At 45.0% G+C, this 14,661-nt stretch overlaps 1 protein-coding gene across 5 annotated transcripts in view; it reads right to left on the reverse strand.

Moving 5' to 3' along the window:
- FMNL3 (formin like 3) overlaps positions 1–13,809 on the reverse strand; it is a 51,501-nt gene extending 37,692 nt beyond the window's left edge. For 3 of the 5 annotated variants that reach the window (XM_070370722.1, XM_070370719.1, XM_070370720.1), the window contains exon 1: positions 13,431–13,809. In XM_070370722.1, the coding sequence (XP_070226823.1) occupies positions 13,431–13,556 (126 nt within the window). In that variant the 5' untranslated portion in view covers positions 13,557–13,809. The remainder of the gene's footprint in view (positions 1–13,430) is intronic. The other 2 variants (XM_070370721.1, XM_070370718.1) reach the window with 1 other exon arrangement.
- Between the last annotated feature and the right edge of the window lie 852 nt (positions 13,810–14,661).

Consider the following 14,661-nt stretch of genomic DNA (forward strand, 5'->3'; position numbering starts at 1 on the left):
GCCCCAGGTGTCCAGCCGGGGTGACTGGCTGGGAGAGGGTGCCATCCCACTGCCCCCCACCCTAGTACAGTGTACAAGAAAACACTAGCAAGCAGAAAGGAGAACACACGCACTGGACACTATGTAATGAGTAGTATGAAATGAACACCTAACATAACAAGGTATTGTTAATTACATAAATTATTTAGTACACGACCACATTCCACTTTAAAGGAAGGCAAGATAAGTTTGGCAAAGGCAAGAATTAGCCCCAAACTTGGCGACTAGAAATAGAAGCATCTATGTTTTTTGAAAGTGAAAGTGTTCATTGTTCAGCTGTGTCGGATTCTTTGTGACCCCATGGGCTGTACGTAGCCCGCCAGGCTCCTCTATCCAAGGAATTCTCCACTGGAGTGGGTTGTCATTTCCTCCTCCAGGGGATCTTCCTGACCCAGGGATTGAACCTGGGTAACTTGCATTGCAGGCGGATTCTTTACCGTCTAAGCCATCAGGGAAGCCCTTAGATTTCTCCAATTCAGGGGTGACATTTGGGATCATCTTCCATCCAGTTTTACTTAAATCAAATTATTCAGATTTTCTAACCTGTAAGGACTGAGTGGGTTTTTTTGTTTTCTTGTATATTTCAATCACTCATTGTTACAAGCAAGACCATGAATGGCCAGGAACCATTTATCAACGAATCTCTATTCCCCTCTGAAACTCTGGGCAGGAAGGCCTCCAGAGCCTTTTCTAACAATCAGGGGCTCTTCAGACCAAACTCTCTATGAACTGGCCAACTGTTCTGATCCAAGCTCACGTCTGTGTCTAGAGCTAGGATCTTCTACCCTGACAGGTGGGTCTCCTGGCTGCCCTTCACAGATCTGGCTCATTCCTCCTCTTTACTCCCCTCCCATTCTGCTCTAGCCTTCCGCTTCCTCTCTCCTAATCCACACCTGTCCCCTTTAAGGCCTGACTTCAAGTCCACTTCCTTCTGAGAGCACTGCCTGATTAGCAATCCTAGGCCATGCTAATCCTTCCCTAACCCTCTAGTCCTTCTGTGCTTGGAGCTATGCGGCCCCTCATCACCTCATGATCTCATTTGGTCTTCTCAAAAAACATGTGACTGGGCAAGACAAACAGTAACCCCACGTTATAGATAAAATTACTGAGGCACACAGAGAACCTCACAGATAACCCGAGGACATGCACTTGTTTTAATTCTCTAGTCATTCAAAGTACAGCTCTAAATGCATATTTTATCTTTCCAATTATCTTCTATTTTTTGGTATTCTCCAAAGCACTCAAGAAAGTGTTGTATATACAGCGGGCACCTAAGACCTATTTTCTTAGTAAAGCAAGATAGGAAGGAAAATTAGATGAACGTAGAGTCTCTCATAGATCCCAAGGCTGCCTCTGGCCTTCATTTAAAGGGGAGTGTTGGTTACATTCTCTCCTAACAACCTGTTCTTTGCCTTCCAAGGACATACGATTTGTAATTAAGTACTTATTCATTTAATATCTGCATTCCCATAAACTCCATGAAGGCAGAGGTGATATTTGTTTTTCACCACTGTATACCCAGTGGTATCACTGGCACAGAGTAAATGAATAAGGAAACATTTGTTGGACAGTGAATGTCCTACGGGATAGCTGGGATTCAAACCCAAACCTGGCTGGGATTCTGAAGCCCAGACCTTCCCACCACACCGCTCAGCAAAAGATGACTTGTCCTACTTCCCCTGATTTCTGTTGTAATGTACACAATCCCCACCAAAACAATACTGAAGGCGAGGGAGGTGCTGACCCCAGAAAGAGAAGGAGATTGTGGTTAAGGATGTGGGTTTTGGAGTCAAACTGCTTAGATTCAAATTCTGACTTCACCACCTACCAACTGTGTGATCCTAGGTGAGCTATTTAGCCTTCTTGGACGTCCATTTCCTCATCTATAAAATGGAGATAATAATAATTACTTCATAAAGTTGTGGAGATTAAGTGAGATAACGTGTATAAAGAGTCTGCCAGGTGACCAGCCTACCATTAGCACACAACAAACATTAGCTGTGAAAATGATGAGCTATTCGTGTTTCTGGGAGACTAGAATCTAGAGAACACAGTTTCCTAAGTCAGTTCCCAGCTGCTGAACTGACTTAACTTTGAGAAGCTTAGCTGCAGTGAAGCCCAGAGCTCATGTTTATTCTCTTTGCTAACTTCATCTGCTAAAGCTCTGCTGAGGCTGGAGGTGCAGCTTTCAATAGCCTAGAAATGAAAGAGGCTAAAAATACACAACCTGCCTGTGTCTAGGGGACCGAGATTGTGCCTACATTTATGAATTTAAAATACAGCCTCAGGGAATAAGGGCATCTCTTAGGATTCTTCCTGCTATGAAAACTAGTGCCAACCTCAGTACAGAGCAGGGAATGACCCCAGTGGTGTCCTTTCTTCCTCCTGCTCTCTTCTTTTGGATCAGTGCAGAGAGACAGGAGCTTTCTTTTTTGCAGCAAAAGTTGAATCTTCCTCCCCTATTTTTATTCCTCCTTTTCCCTTAAAAGAGGAACAAATATGTGGATATGTGTAGCTTAAAAAATTAATCAACTCAAAAGCTTATAGAATAAAAAGGAATCACTGTTTGGTCCCCAACTCTATCCATCCCCCTCCACAGGTAACCACAGGAACCCACAACTTGGTATTGATTGTTCCAGGCCTTTTTTTCTATACATTTACATACAAACATGTTGCTTTATAAAGCATTATATGTAGTTTTCTTTTAATTCCCCTTTTAGACTATTATATTTACACACACACACATATCTTGGAGATTCCCATCAGCCACAACCATTTATTGAGGGCCTACCCAGTGCCAGGTATTGGGGTGGATAGTGATAAGCATACAGAAAGTCTCTACCCTCATGGAATCAACAGTGGGGAGACAGATAATAAACAATTAAACAAAGAATTTTAAAATAGAAAATGATACAAAAGAAGTTAATAGGATGCTAAGATAGAGAATAATAAGGAAGAGAGGCCTCTCTGAGAGGTGATATTATAAAAACTGAGCCCTGAAGCATAAACTAGATTGAACCATTTGAAAATCCAAGGACAAGACATTCCTGGAGAGGAAACAGCTTGTGCAAAGGCCCTGAGACAAGGAAGGAACTTGTCCTAACTCAAGGAAGGCTAATGTGGAGGCTAGCAATCAGGAGGGCGAGTAAGGTTAAAGAAGTCAGCAGGAGCCAAAATAATGCACTCTTAGGGGCCAAAGCCAGGAGTTTGCTGTTTTTTCCTTCAAGAAGGAAACCATTAAAAAGATTTCTCGGTAGGAAATGATGCTATTTGACTTGTAGTTTAAATTTGGCTGCTTTGTGGAAAATGGATGTGAGGATGGAGAAAGGGACAGTGGAAGAAATCGGGACGCCAATTTGTTGGGTGTAATACAAGTCAGAGTTGATACTGGCTTGGACTGAGGCAGTAGAGATAGAATGTGTAGATCTGAGACATATTTTCGGAGATGGAACTGGCAGGGTAATAGACTGGGTATGGAGAAAGCAGAAGGAAAAATGAAGGATAACTCCCTGTATTTGCCCAAAGTAACCAGATGAACGGTAAAGGAATAGATATGGACAGGAAATGGACAATCAGGTTTCTCCCAGATGTTTATTGTAAACAATGCTGTCCTGAGGATCTTTTCCATGCACCTTCATGCACATGCATAAACAATTCTGTAAGACAGCTTCCTAGATATGAGATGACCAAGTTAAAGGGCATGCACATATGAAACCAGTAGACCCTACAAAATACCTTCTAAAATGTCTGTACCAAATTACACTACCCCTAACGGTGTATTAATGTACTATTAGTGACAACCATGTCGTTGTGTTAGTCACTCAGTTGTGTCTGACTCTTTGCGACCCCATGAACTGTAGCCCACCAGGCTGTTCTGTCCATGGAATTCTCCAGGCAAGAATATGGAAGTGGGTAGCCATTCCTTTTTCTAGGGGATCTTCCCGACCCAGGGATCGAACCTGGGTCTCCTGTGTTGCAGGCAGATTCTTTACCATTTGAATCATCAGGGGAGCCCAATGACAACCACAGACGCTGTCAATCTTTAAAATTTTGCCCTGATGATGAGTATATAAGTGTATCATCGAAATATTCATTTCTTTGATTTCTAATGAGATTAATTTTTCTTTAACTTTTAATTGTATAACTAACACATAAATATATTCTCCTTGTAAGAAATGTCAACATAATATATAAACCTAAATTCCCTTTGACTTTCCTGTTCTTCCTATTATGATTCCTTCCCTGCATTTCACAGGTATTCATTATTAGACTTATTTGTATTCTTCCAGAAAATTTTCTCTGTTCTTTAAAATCTATATGAGCATCTTTTAGAAGCTGTATTTCTATCAATCCTTTTAGCATGAACAAAAATATCTAAACAAAAATTTTTACTTAAGGCCTCTAAGTGACATTTAAGCTGAGACCTTCTCCAGGTTAGTTAACTCCTCTGAGTCCTGGTTTCATCACCTGTACAACAGACATAAAATAACTAACACATTTAATGAGATAATTCGTGTAAAAGTATGTGGCATATACCCAAAAAATGTTGAATTCTTTCCTTAAGCTATACGAGTTAAGTCTAGGCATTTGGTGGAGCAGAAACCGAGCCACTCCTATAAGGATGAGATGGTAGACTCCACCCAGAAAAAACATTCTTAACACTGTCCTGAAAAAAAAATTTTTTTTTTTCATAATAAATAAAGCCCTCCAAAGATCTGAACTTTTCTTCACAAAATTTTGGTGTGAAATATTCTGAGCAGTCAATAAAAGCAAAGGTCTTTTTTGTTTTTCTTGGCAAGATAGAAAGCAAAAGGATTTACTCATAGAAGTAACTGCTAGAAACTGTATGTCAAAAATCCCCTTTAAGGCATGCCCAGGGAAGCCACAACCGCCTGGATTTCCCCAGAGACCTTAGGCCTGTGGGAGAGAGCTGCAGATTGGGCAGGTAATACCTACAAACACAGGGAGATGACCTAACCTTAGGGCCTCACTGCAAGGATGCCCCTGGTTCCCCTGGCTTGTCAAAGTACATCCTGCCATCCCTACCTGGATGTTCCTGGAGGTTGAGGGTCTGGCTCAAAGGGGCAGACCTCACCACAAAGTATCCTTAGTCAAAGTTAAGATGTCCAGGGACCAGAATATCTCCCTCTGAATGGCAGTCAACCACGTTTCAACACGCTCTCTTTTTGGATCCACCAACAAAGGCATCCTTTTATCTGAACTGATAAACGACTCCTTTCCTCTTATAAAAATATTGAGTACTATCTGTATGAAGGAGCTCCTACAGTGGCTTCTCCTCGTCTCCCTTCCTATTCCTCTAGGCTCAAAGCCAGGGGTTCCCTAGCAGACCCAAGAATGGGTTTAAAACCCTAAAGGGCTGTGTGCATGCCTAGAATTAGGAGTCACAAATTTAAGTGGATTTTCAAAAGGGTCCTTTACTCAAAAGATCCAGAAACACTGTTTAAAGAGCTCTTAAACATATTCCCAACCTAAAAGAACACTTCTCCTGGATTGAGGAGCTAATGGGGTTAGTAAAGGTCAACAGTGAAATGTGTACCCCAAATTGCTCCTTGACAAGTTGTAGGATAGAACTCACAGTACAGAAGGAACTAGGGAATCCGCCCTTAAACCTATAGACAAAGGTAATAAAAAGATGGGAGGTCCAGCTCTTCCTTGAAGGTGTACCAGGAAATGGGAAAACCATGAGAAAAACCAAAAACTGTTACTCTGCCTTTACTTTTACTGTCCTTAAAGCTTCATCCCCAACTGGAACACAAAACAACGAGGTACAGATCAACAGAAGATAATTCTCAGCAGAAGTGCTATTAGCATTTTGGGTAGGATCATTCTTTATTGTGTGGGACTGACCCAAACACTGTGGGATGTTTAATATTCCTAGTTGTTGGGCACTAAATGTCAAAAGCCACCCCCATCTCCCCTAGTCAGTGTGATACCAAAACATCCCCACTTACCAAAAACTCCCCCTGGGACAATACCTCCCCCATCTGAAAACCACGTTAAGAGGCGGTATACAGTGGGTAATGTATATGCCACAGACATTTAACTGTAGAACCTTTACAGATTACACAGTATTTTCACTATGTTGTCTACTTTAAACATCTTCAAAACCTCGTAAAGTAGGTATAATCATTTCATAAAGATGAGACTTGAATGAGAAAAGTTATAGACTTTGCCAATGGTCATCAGTTGGGGGGAGAAAACAGGCTATCAAGCTGGATCAGAACCCAAGTTTCCTGATTCCAAAACTGGTGCTTTTTCTTTCAAAATAACATGTTTTTAAGGCTTCATGGGAAATACTGGGAGGATCTAGGGGCTGGCTTCCCAGCTCCCTGCAAGGAAGCTGGCAAAAACTGAGAGGAAACTAACTCTGCTCTAAACTGTAGATAGTTTGTAAAACTAGATAACCATCTCTGAAAGTACCCAAACACCAGGCTCAGGCCCTGCTCTTCCTTAGAGAGGGGCTGAGCAATCAGAGGAGGGCTGTGACACTCTAGCCTAGATCTGAGTGGAAATGAGCGAGCACGGGAGGAGGAAAGTGCATCACTTCCTCCTTCGTGTTTTCAGGGCTGACCATTAGCCCAGCCAGCCCTGGGAATAACCTGGGAGAAGGGGAGAAGGTGGTACAAGGAGGGAACAAGGAAAGAGATGAGGACAAGAACTGAACCTTCATGGGAATTCAACAGCCTAAATCCTTCCTCTACTTGCAAAACCAGTCACATAAATAATTCTGCTCTCCCCCTGTGGTTCTGAATATTACTTAGAACACCCATCAAGTACCTCAAAGCACTTTATAAACTGAGAAGAATATGCATATTAGTAAAGGGAGTGGGGAAAACTGTTTCCCCAAAACCTATCCAGGTCCTCCTGTACCTAACACACAAACTCCCAACCCACAATTTTGTTGTGAAGTGATGAAGACAGAAAGCATAAGAGAGTCTGGGAAGAGGATTCAGAAAGATGAAAACAGAAGAAGTATAGAGGAGGGTAGGAGGTGAAGACAACCAGAGTATCTCAAAGACAAGAGGCAGCCTGATACCTTTACATCTTTCCTGGGGGACGCATTCTCCCGTGCAAGGAAAACAAGATATAAAAATGTGGCTCTGCTGAGGGAGGCAAAGACAGACTGGAGATGGGAACTCGGGAATTCTAGCTGCCTAGTTCATCTCTATTCTGGAACCTTCTTCTTCGTGGATGACAACCTTAATACCCTACGTTTCCATACGGTGCTATTCAGAGAGGGGACTCTCAAGTACGCGGCAAGAAGCAGAGGGTGGGGGCTGTGTGGAGACAGCACCCTCTCTTATCTTCAAAGAAAAAGATCCTTCCTCTTCTCTGAAGAGCATTTCCGAACTGGAATGAACCCCCAGCCTTTCCCTGGCACTGCTTCAACTCAGCTCCGACTTGGGAGAAACATTTCCCCGGAATGGAGGTGAGCAGCCTGGCTGACCAGATCACACGCTGGCTTCAGGCGGCCAGGGCTGCTGTCCCCTGGGCCTTCTGCACTCGGCTCCGGGGCAGATTCTTCGGTTTCGACCACAGAACTGGGGCCCTGGCTCCGTCCAGCCTTCCCAGGCAACCCCAGGGGCAGGGGAGGATCTGTGGTCTCATTTCCTCTCCACCTTGGCTTCTTTTTTCACTTCACTGAAGATTAGCTATTTCCACCACAGCCGGTTCCTGCTCTCACCAGTGCAGCAGTTGTTTCCCCACAGACGCAGCCATGAAGCGCTGGTGCGGCTGCCACCTGGACCGCCCCCGCTGCAGCCACAGATCCCAGAGGTCCTGAGCTAAAGGGCTTTCTCATCCCAGATAAAAAAGCAGGGAGAAGAAATTAAGGGGCAAGAAGCAATTCTAAGAACTCCCCAGCGGATATACTAGTACCCATTTTATCGTTATTTTAATCTTACATTATAGTTATATATGCTCTTTCATAGACGCAAAATATTTTATAATGAAAAAGTATAGAAAGTGTATACATTTTTTTCTACAGAAATATGTATATATAATAAAATCCCCAACAGAGAACTAAGAACACATATAAAAGATGGCCAAAACACTTATGAGGAAATGTTCAAAGAAATGCAAATTAGAACAAGCTACTACTAATACTACAAGATACTACAAGATACTGGCTAATTAAATTGGCAAAAGTATTTAAAGTTAAACTATTCAGTCATGATTAGCTTATCAAGAAAGGAGACACATGATCAGTGGAAAAGCCAACTGGTACAATCTTTTCAGAAGGCATATTTCTCAAAGGCCTTTGATCCAGTAATTTCTCTTCCAGCAATTTATCCCAAGGAAATAGAGATGCACACAAATATTTATGCACAGAAAATTCATCACAGTGTTAATTATAGTAACAAAAAGGAGAGAGAGAGGAAATATAAGGCATTAATAAAATACTATATTATGGAATATTCTGCAGATATGAAATCACGATACTGAAGAATAAACAAATGAAAAAATGCTTAAAATAGTCAAATTAAAAATCAATTTACAAAACAATATGCACAGTATGACTAATTGTTAAAATATAAGTACATCAAAATGTTAAAAGTAAATGGAGAGATTATAGGTGATTTTAATTCTCTTATTTATATTTTTTATGTATTTTATACTTTACAAACTTTTTACTTCTAAATTTGCTTAAAAAGTGTTTTATTTTCATAATCTGGAGAAAAGAAGCTATTCTCAACCCTCCTCCCTCCCTTTAAAGACACTCACATGCATTAATCTCTTTTTTAAAAAAATCATTTGGAACATATTTAGGACCTGAAAAACATTATTTTCTACAATCTGGCAAGATCAATTTTGGGTTTCTATCCCAAAGAAAACTCTACTGAAAATGTACACCAAGATATTCATCACAACACTGTTCATGCCGGCAAACAGAAGCAAACAAATGTCCAACAATAGGAGGAGAGTTAACAATAGTACATTCACTTGATGGACCATTGTGCAAGCATTTAAAAATGTTTACAGTGACTAGCCTGGGAAAACTACTGAAATAACAAAAGCGAAAAAAAAAAAAGCCATATTGGATAAATATGTATGTATACACACACACACTACTATCACAACATTGTATTGATACAAAACTCTACACAGAGAAACAAATATGAAAACTTTTAGAACACATGTCTCCATTTGCTAAAGGAATGGAGAAAATATGGACTTTTTCCTTTAATCTAAATTATAAATTGCCCAAACTTTTTTTTTAGAGAATGAGTATTACTTTAAGAAAAAAAAGAAAAAAAGGTTGAATCTCCTTACGAGCAATGAAACATCCTCAAATCACAAGGAGTCCACTGCATCAGTTCCATCCCTCTCCCACCCAGCCCTACACCTCCCCAGTCTAAAGCAGGGTCACATGGAAAAGTCTAGGAATTAGGCTCCTCTCTGTGGCCTAGGGTCTTCTAAATGGGGTCTCTTAACAAGGGGGTTCCTCTGGCCAGAGCTGCTGTCAAGAGCCTTTTCCCTCCCCAAGTTCTATCCCAGCCTGAACTAATTCACCACAATCCCCAAGGCTGGGAAAAACATTTCCACCATGGCGATTTGGAACTTGATATTTAGTCCAAGTTTTTTCCAGCCCCTTTCTATGTCAAAGGAGGCCTCTCAAAGTCTCTTGACAACTAGCACCCAGGCCAGTTTAGCTCCCACATCAATGCTACACTTCTAGCAAAACCCCAAGTCATCAGTCATCACCAGGGAAATGTGAAAGGAGGGGCCATGGCAGGGACAGGCTGTCACACAGCCCCTCCCTCGTGCCCTGAGAGCCTCCTCTTGCGGAATACCCAGGGCTTTTTCTGGCATCAGAACCTTTAGACTTCATCTCAAATCTGTAATAAGCTAGCAAATAGAAAAATCAGGGTGCAAACAAGAAAAGCTATCCTTTCAAGACCATTAAAGCTCGCTGTCTCCCCTCTCTACGCCAGCACTGGCCAGCATACTAGCTTCTGAGCAACTAAGATTGGGTAGTAATCCAGCCAGGACCAAAACACAGAAGGGGGCCTTACCAGACCAGAGATCGGCTCTCATCCTGGTGTTAATAAAGAGGAGCTCCAATAACTGCCCATCCTAAACTCTCAGTTCTCAACAGAATAGGCGCTGCTGTCAAGACATGGGGTAAGGGAGGATCCCAAGGAAACAGTGTAACATACATAGCAGCTTCACAGCCTTTTTAATATGAGGGCACATCTAGAAAATAATACTGTTTGTACTTTACACAGAATAAATGGTGGAAGCTGATCCAGCCAGAGGGGATCCATCCGGGATGTCAGCTGCCCCCAGAGCAAAGAAGGGCAGCATCTCAGCATACCAGGAGGAAAGCCCCAGGGGAGGACACTGGACTGGGGCAGCACTCTTGGGAACAATGTCCTGCACAAATCACCTCATGGCTTCAGACCTGAGTTCTCCAACCTCAGCTGACAGATTGTGGGTCAGATCACGTGTCTGCACCAAAAAGCAGGGAGCCTGTGGTCTTGACTCAGCAGTGATACAACTTCCCGAGCCAGGGTGTTTTTCAGGGGGGGGTTTCCATAGATATATTGGGACTGGGGACGCCCTCCATGTGACAGCAGCAGCATATCCTGGGACTGGCTGTACATAATGGGGTAACTGGTTTCATCAGATTTTTGAACTGAAAATACTTTTCTGGGAATACAAGTGCTCTCAGATCTGAGTCATAGCTGAGAGTTACACATTTAAAAACTACCATTTACTGAGCATATAGTAGATGCCAGACTATGCTAACTAAGGACTTAACTTCTAGTTTTGTTAAATTCACACAATAACCTCATGTGGGAAATACTATTACTATCTTCATTTATAAGAGGAACCTGGGACTTACAGAGATTAAGTAACCTGCTGGAGGTCAAATACTTTTCTAACTGGAGACTGTGAGGAGCCATATACGAGCCCATTTTGACTTGAAAATGCATATGCTTAACCAGGACACCAGCGCATCACCTCAGCAAAACCAACAAATAACTTTTTCATAAACCACGTCAATCACAGTGAGGCTGACAATCTGGGAAAGAAAATGGTGAAAAAGGAGCAACCTGTCACACAATCAAAAAAAGAAACAAATCTATATTGAGTACCAGGTGCTAAGCACTTTATATACATACTTCACTTAATTCTCAAAATCCCACCAGCATGGGAATCATTTGCCCCATTGTACAGATGAAAAAAATCTAGGCTCAGAGAGGTTAAGACAATTGCTAAGTCAGAGCCCCTGCCTTTTCTACTTTACTAAGCTTATCCTCCCTGTTAGGACATACACCTGAGCCTGTTCCAGGGTCAAACAGCTAATAGCCAATGGAGTTCCCAAAGGATAGTGGAAAGGGCATGTTTTAGGAACAGAGGAAAAAGGGATCTTTAAGAGCCCCCGAGAAGAACTCAAATCTCCAAGAAAGCATGATTTCCATGTGTTGGAAAAATGAGGTAAAATTCCCTCTTTTCTTAAGACAACTAGCCCCGGGCCTGCCCTGTCCCAGCTCCCCATCAGCAGTAGAAAGATCAAAACAAAAGCAACAAGGAAACAAATCAGAACTTTATACAGAAAAGAAGGCTTGTGAGTGGGTGGTCAGGTCTCTGGCTTGACCTGGGCTTGCTGGCTAGTAATCAGGATACCTTGTACATTTTGTGAATATTAAGCCATTAACCTGCCAACTAAACAAACGTGTCAACCAAACCCCCAAGAGGACATGACCAACTCTGGTTTTGAGCTCTCACAACAACCAGCCTGGTAGCCCCTACCTAAGGCAGCCCCCAATCAGTCTACCTTTGAACAGCCCTTTCTCTCCAGTTCTGTAGCTACCTCATGCCACTGGGGGGTTTTCACACCGTTAGTGGAGTGCAGATTCCCTCCTACTCTTTTCCCCAACAGTTGAGCTCTTGTTCTCAAGGGCACCAAATCCCAGGCTCTCCTCCTCAGCCTCTGAGATGGCCTCAGCACATTAGTAATCACTGACTCACCCCATCCCCCTGAAGAGGCTAGGGGAAATGCAGAGGGCCACAGGATGTGTGGCTCAGATCCCTCAGGCCCTTCACAGAGCTGATGGGCAAGAGAGGTGCCAGCTTCCCTTTGGAACTCCGTGGACCCTCTCTGATCCCGCTACGGTGCCAATGGGCTGATGTCAGGCTCTGCACCATTGGAGAGGCCAGGATCTCTAGACAGCTTCACTGATGCCAACAGATCTAATCTGCCTATTCCAAAGCAGATGAAATCCAATAAGGCTGCTAAGTCCACAACTTATCCCTCCTCACAGGCAAAGGCAAAGTCAGCCTTTCTGGCCACAGTAACAATAAAGGCAGCATTGGCACTGCCTCTAACAGAGTTCTTGGAGCAACTGGGAACTATTTCCCCAAGTTTCTCTAAGATTTACCTCTGTTAGCAAATGTTCCATCACCTAGTTCACTTTCTCCAAAATATCATTTTTAGCTCCAACATATTCTCTGTCTCCATCTCAGTGATATCAATCAGATCCTCTGGTTCCAGACAGCCACTAACATCAATGTCCAATCTCCACATCAAAGGAGGGTCCCAAAGTCAGCCCTAAAACCTCACTCATACAGATCACTTAGGAACCTACAGAAAGACTAAAAAGAAGCACAGGCACAAAACAAAAACCAACCACTAGGGCTTAACATAAAAAGGGGGGTTGTGGGGGAGGCAGGATGGTTTGTGTATTGTTTCAATTGGAAAAATACACTAGTGAAATGGTTTATCCACATGTTCAGCCCTTTTAGGCAAACCCACTGTAACTTTGCAGGATGCCTGCAGGCCGTTCTGAAAATAAGTAGAATGGCATCACTCTTTATTCCACCCCCTTCACGGGCTGCCAGCCCCTCTCCATTCCCCCTCCTCTCCCCTAAACATCTGGTCTGGGCTGGGAGTAGGACCCACTCCCTGGAAAGCCTCCATGTTAACACGAGAGGCGGTCTCCCCAGTCAGAGAACCCGGACTGAGGCTGAGGAATGGGCCGGCCCAGAGCTTCTGAATTCCCCCTCTCCCGCCAAAGATTTAGAAATGAGAATCCCAGGGATCTGGGGAGACTGTCAAGGAAGTGGGGAGAAGTGCGAAGGGCGGCAGAAGGGGGAGAGAAGAGGAAGAACTCTGGATACTGGGGCGGTCCCGGGTTAGGGACCCCTCCTCCTAAGTGTCCAGAGGTAGAGGCTTCGCTTGGGAGGTCCCCGAAGGGGCTGCTCAGCGCCTGGAAAGGCGCTGGGGGTCGAGGGCCATTGGGGATCCTGACTGAAGGGGTGGGCCGGACCGAGGAATCCGGGCAAAGTCCCCCCCGGGGCGCTGAGATCGGGGCTTGAGCGGGGGGCGGTAGGAGGGGGGAAGGGACAGGATCGGCTCTCACCAGCACCAAGGCGAACCTCTCTTCCAGCTCACAGGGCTCCGGCATCGGCATCTTGCCAGGCGGCGGCAGGAGCGAGACAGAGGAGGGCTCGCCCGGGCCCCCCTCGGCGCTCTCCAGGTTGCCCATCGCGGCGGGGCCCCCTTGGGGGCCTTAGCCCCCCCACCTCCACGCCCGGGGCTCCTGGGCACGGCCGCTCGGACCCAGCTCTTCCCTCAGTGCCAGCTACCCCGGTCCCTACTCCTCCGCCGGGTCGGGGGCTCCTCGGGGTCCGACAGGAGGCGGTGCAGCGGACAGCTGCACCGCAGCGACAGGCACCGCGGCCACGGCTCTCGCTCACACCCGCCGCCTAGCCGATCTCAGCGCGCCGCCCCGGCGCTGCCCCTCCCCGCCCCCCGCGCTCTTTCCCTCCCCCCAACACTTCGCTTCCTCCCACCCACTCCGGGCCAGGACTCTTGCTTCCCCCCCGAGCGCCGACTGCAGCCGCGCGCCGCGCGCCCCATTCATGCAGACCCCGCCTCTCGCCCACGGGCCTCCCTGGCGCCCCGCCCCGCCCCGCCCCCGCCTGCGTCCGATTGACTGCAGCAACTGCCAATCACAGCGCCTCCTGCCCACTCTTCCTCCGACTCCCTCCCGGCGGCCTCGCGCCTGGCACTTGGCGCGCCCTGGCGGCCCTGGTGCGTATCTAGTCACCGCAGTTGCTGAGGGCGTGAGGTGTGTCGGCTTGGGCGCGGAAAGCGGCCGTTTTCCACAACAGTTCATAATATACACAAATAAGTAAGGTATAGGGCACATTGTGAAAAAAATAACTACAAGAGAAGTAGAAACAAGTAGGATGCTCAGAAGTGGGAGAGAGACCACATCTGTTAAAGAGTCAAGATGAGGGAGATCATATTTGGGCCATTCAGGGATAGGGAAATACCGTAACTGACAGGTGAAAAGGCAGTTGAGAGGACCTTACCAACGTTCAGAGGTTGATCTGATTGGATGTGAAAATGGAGAGGCAGGACAATGCTGTTCTGGCCGAGGTCTGCTGGGTGGGTCATCATTTATGTGATGGACATCTGTTGTTTCTGCCAGCTGAGCCTATATCCCTCTTCAAGTGATAGCACCCCATTTGGGAACTTAACGTTCTGCTGTTCTGAGTCTATGTAGAGCGGAATTTCACGCCTGTGCCAGAAGGTCCCCATGACCCAGGCTTTTTCTTGCTCTACCTTTAGGACTGTTGTAGGGA

Source organism: Bos mutus, chromosome 5 (genome assembly GCF_027580195.1).
Source record: "Bos mutus isolate GX-2022 chromosome 5, NWIPB_WYAK_1.1, whole genome shotgun sequence".
In the NCBI taxonomy this organism is placed as follows: domain Eukaryota; kingdom Metazoa; phylum Chordata; class Mammalia; order Artiodactyla; family Bovidae; genus Bos; species Bos mutus.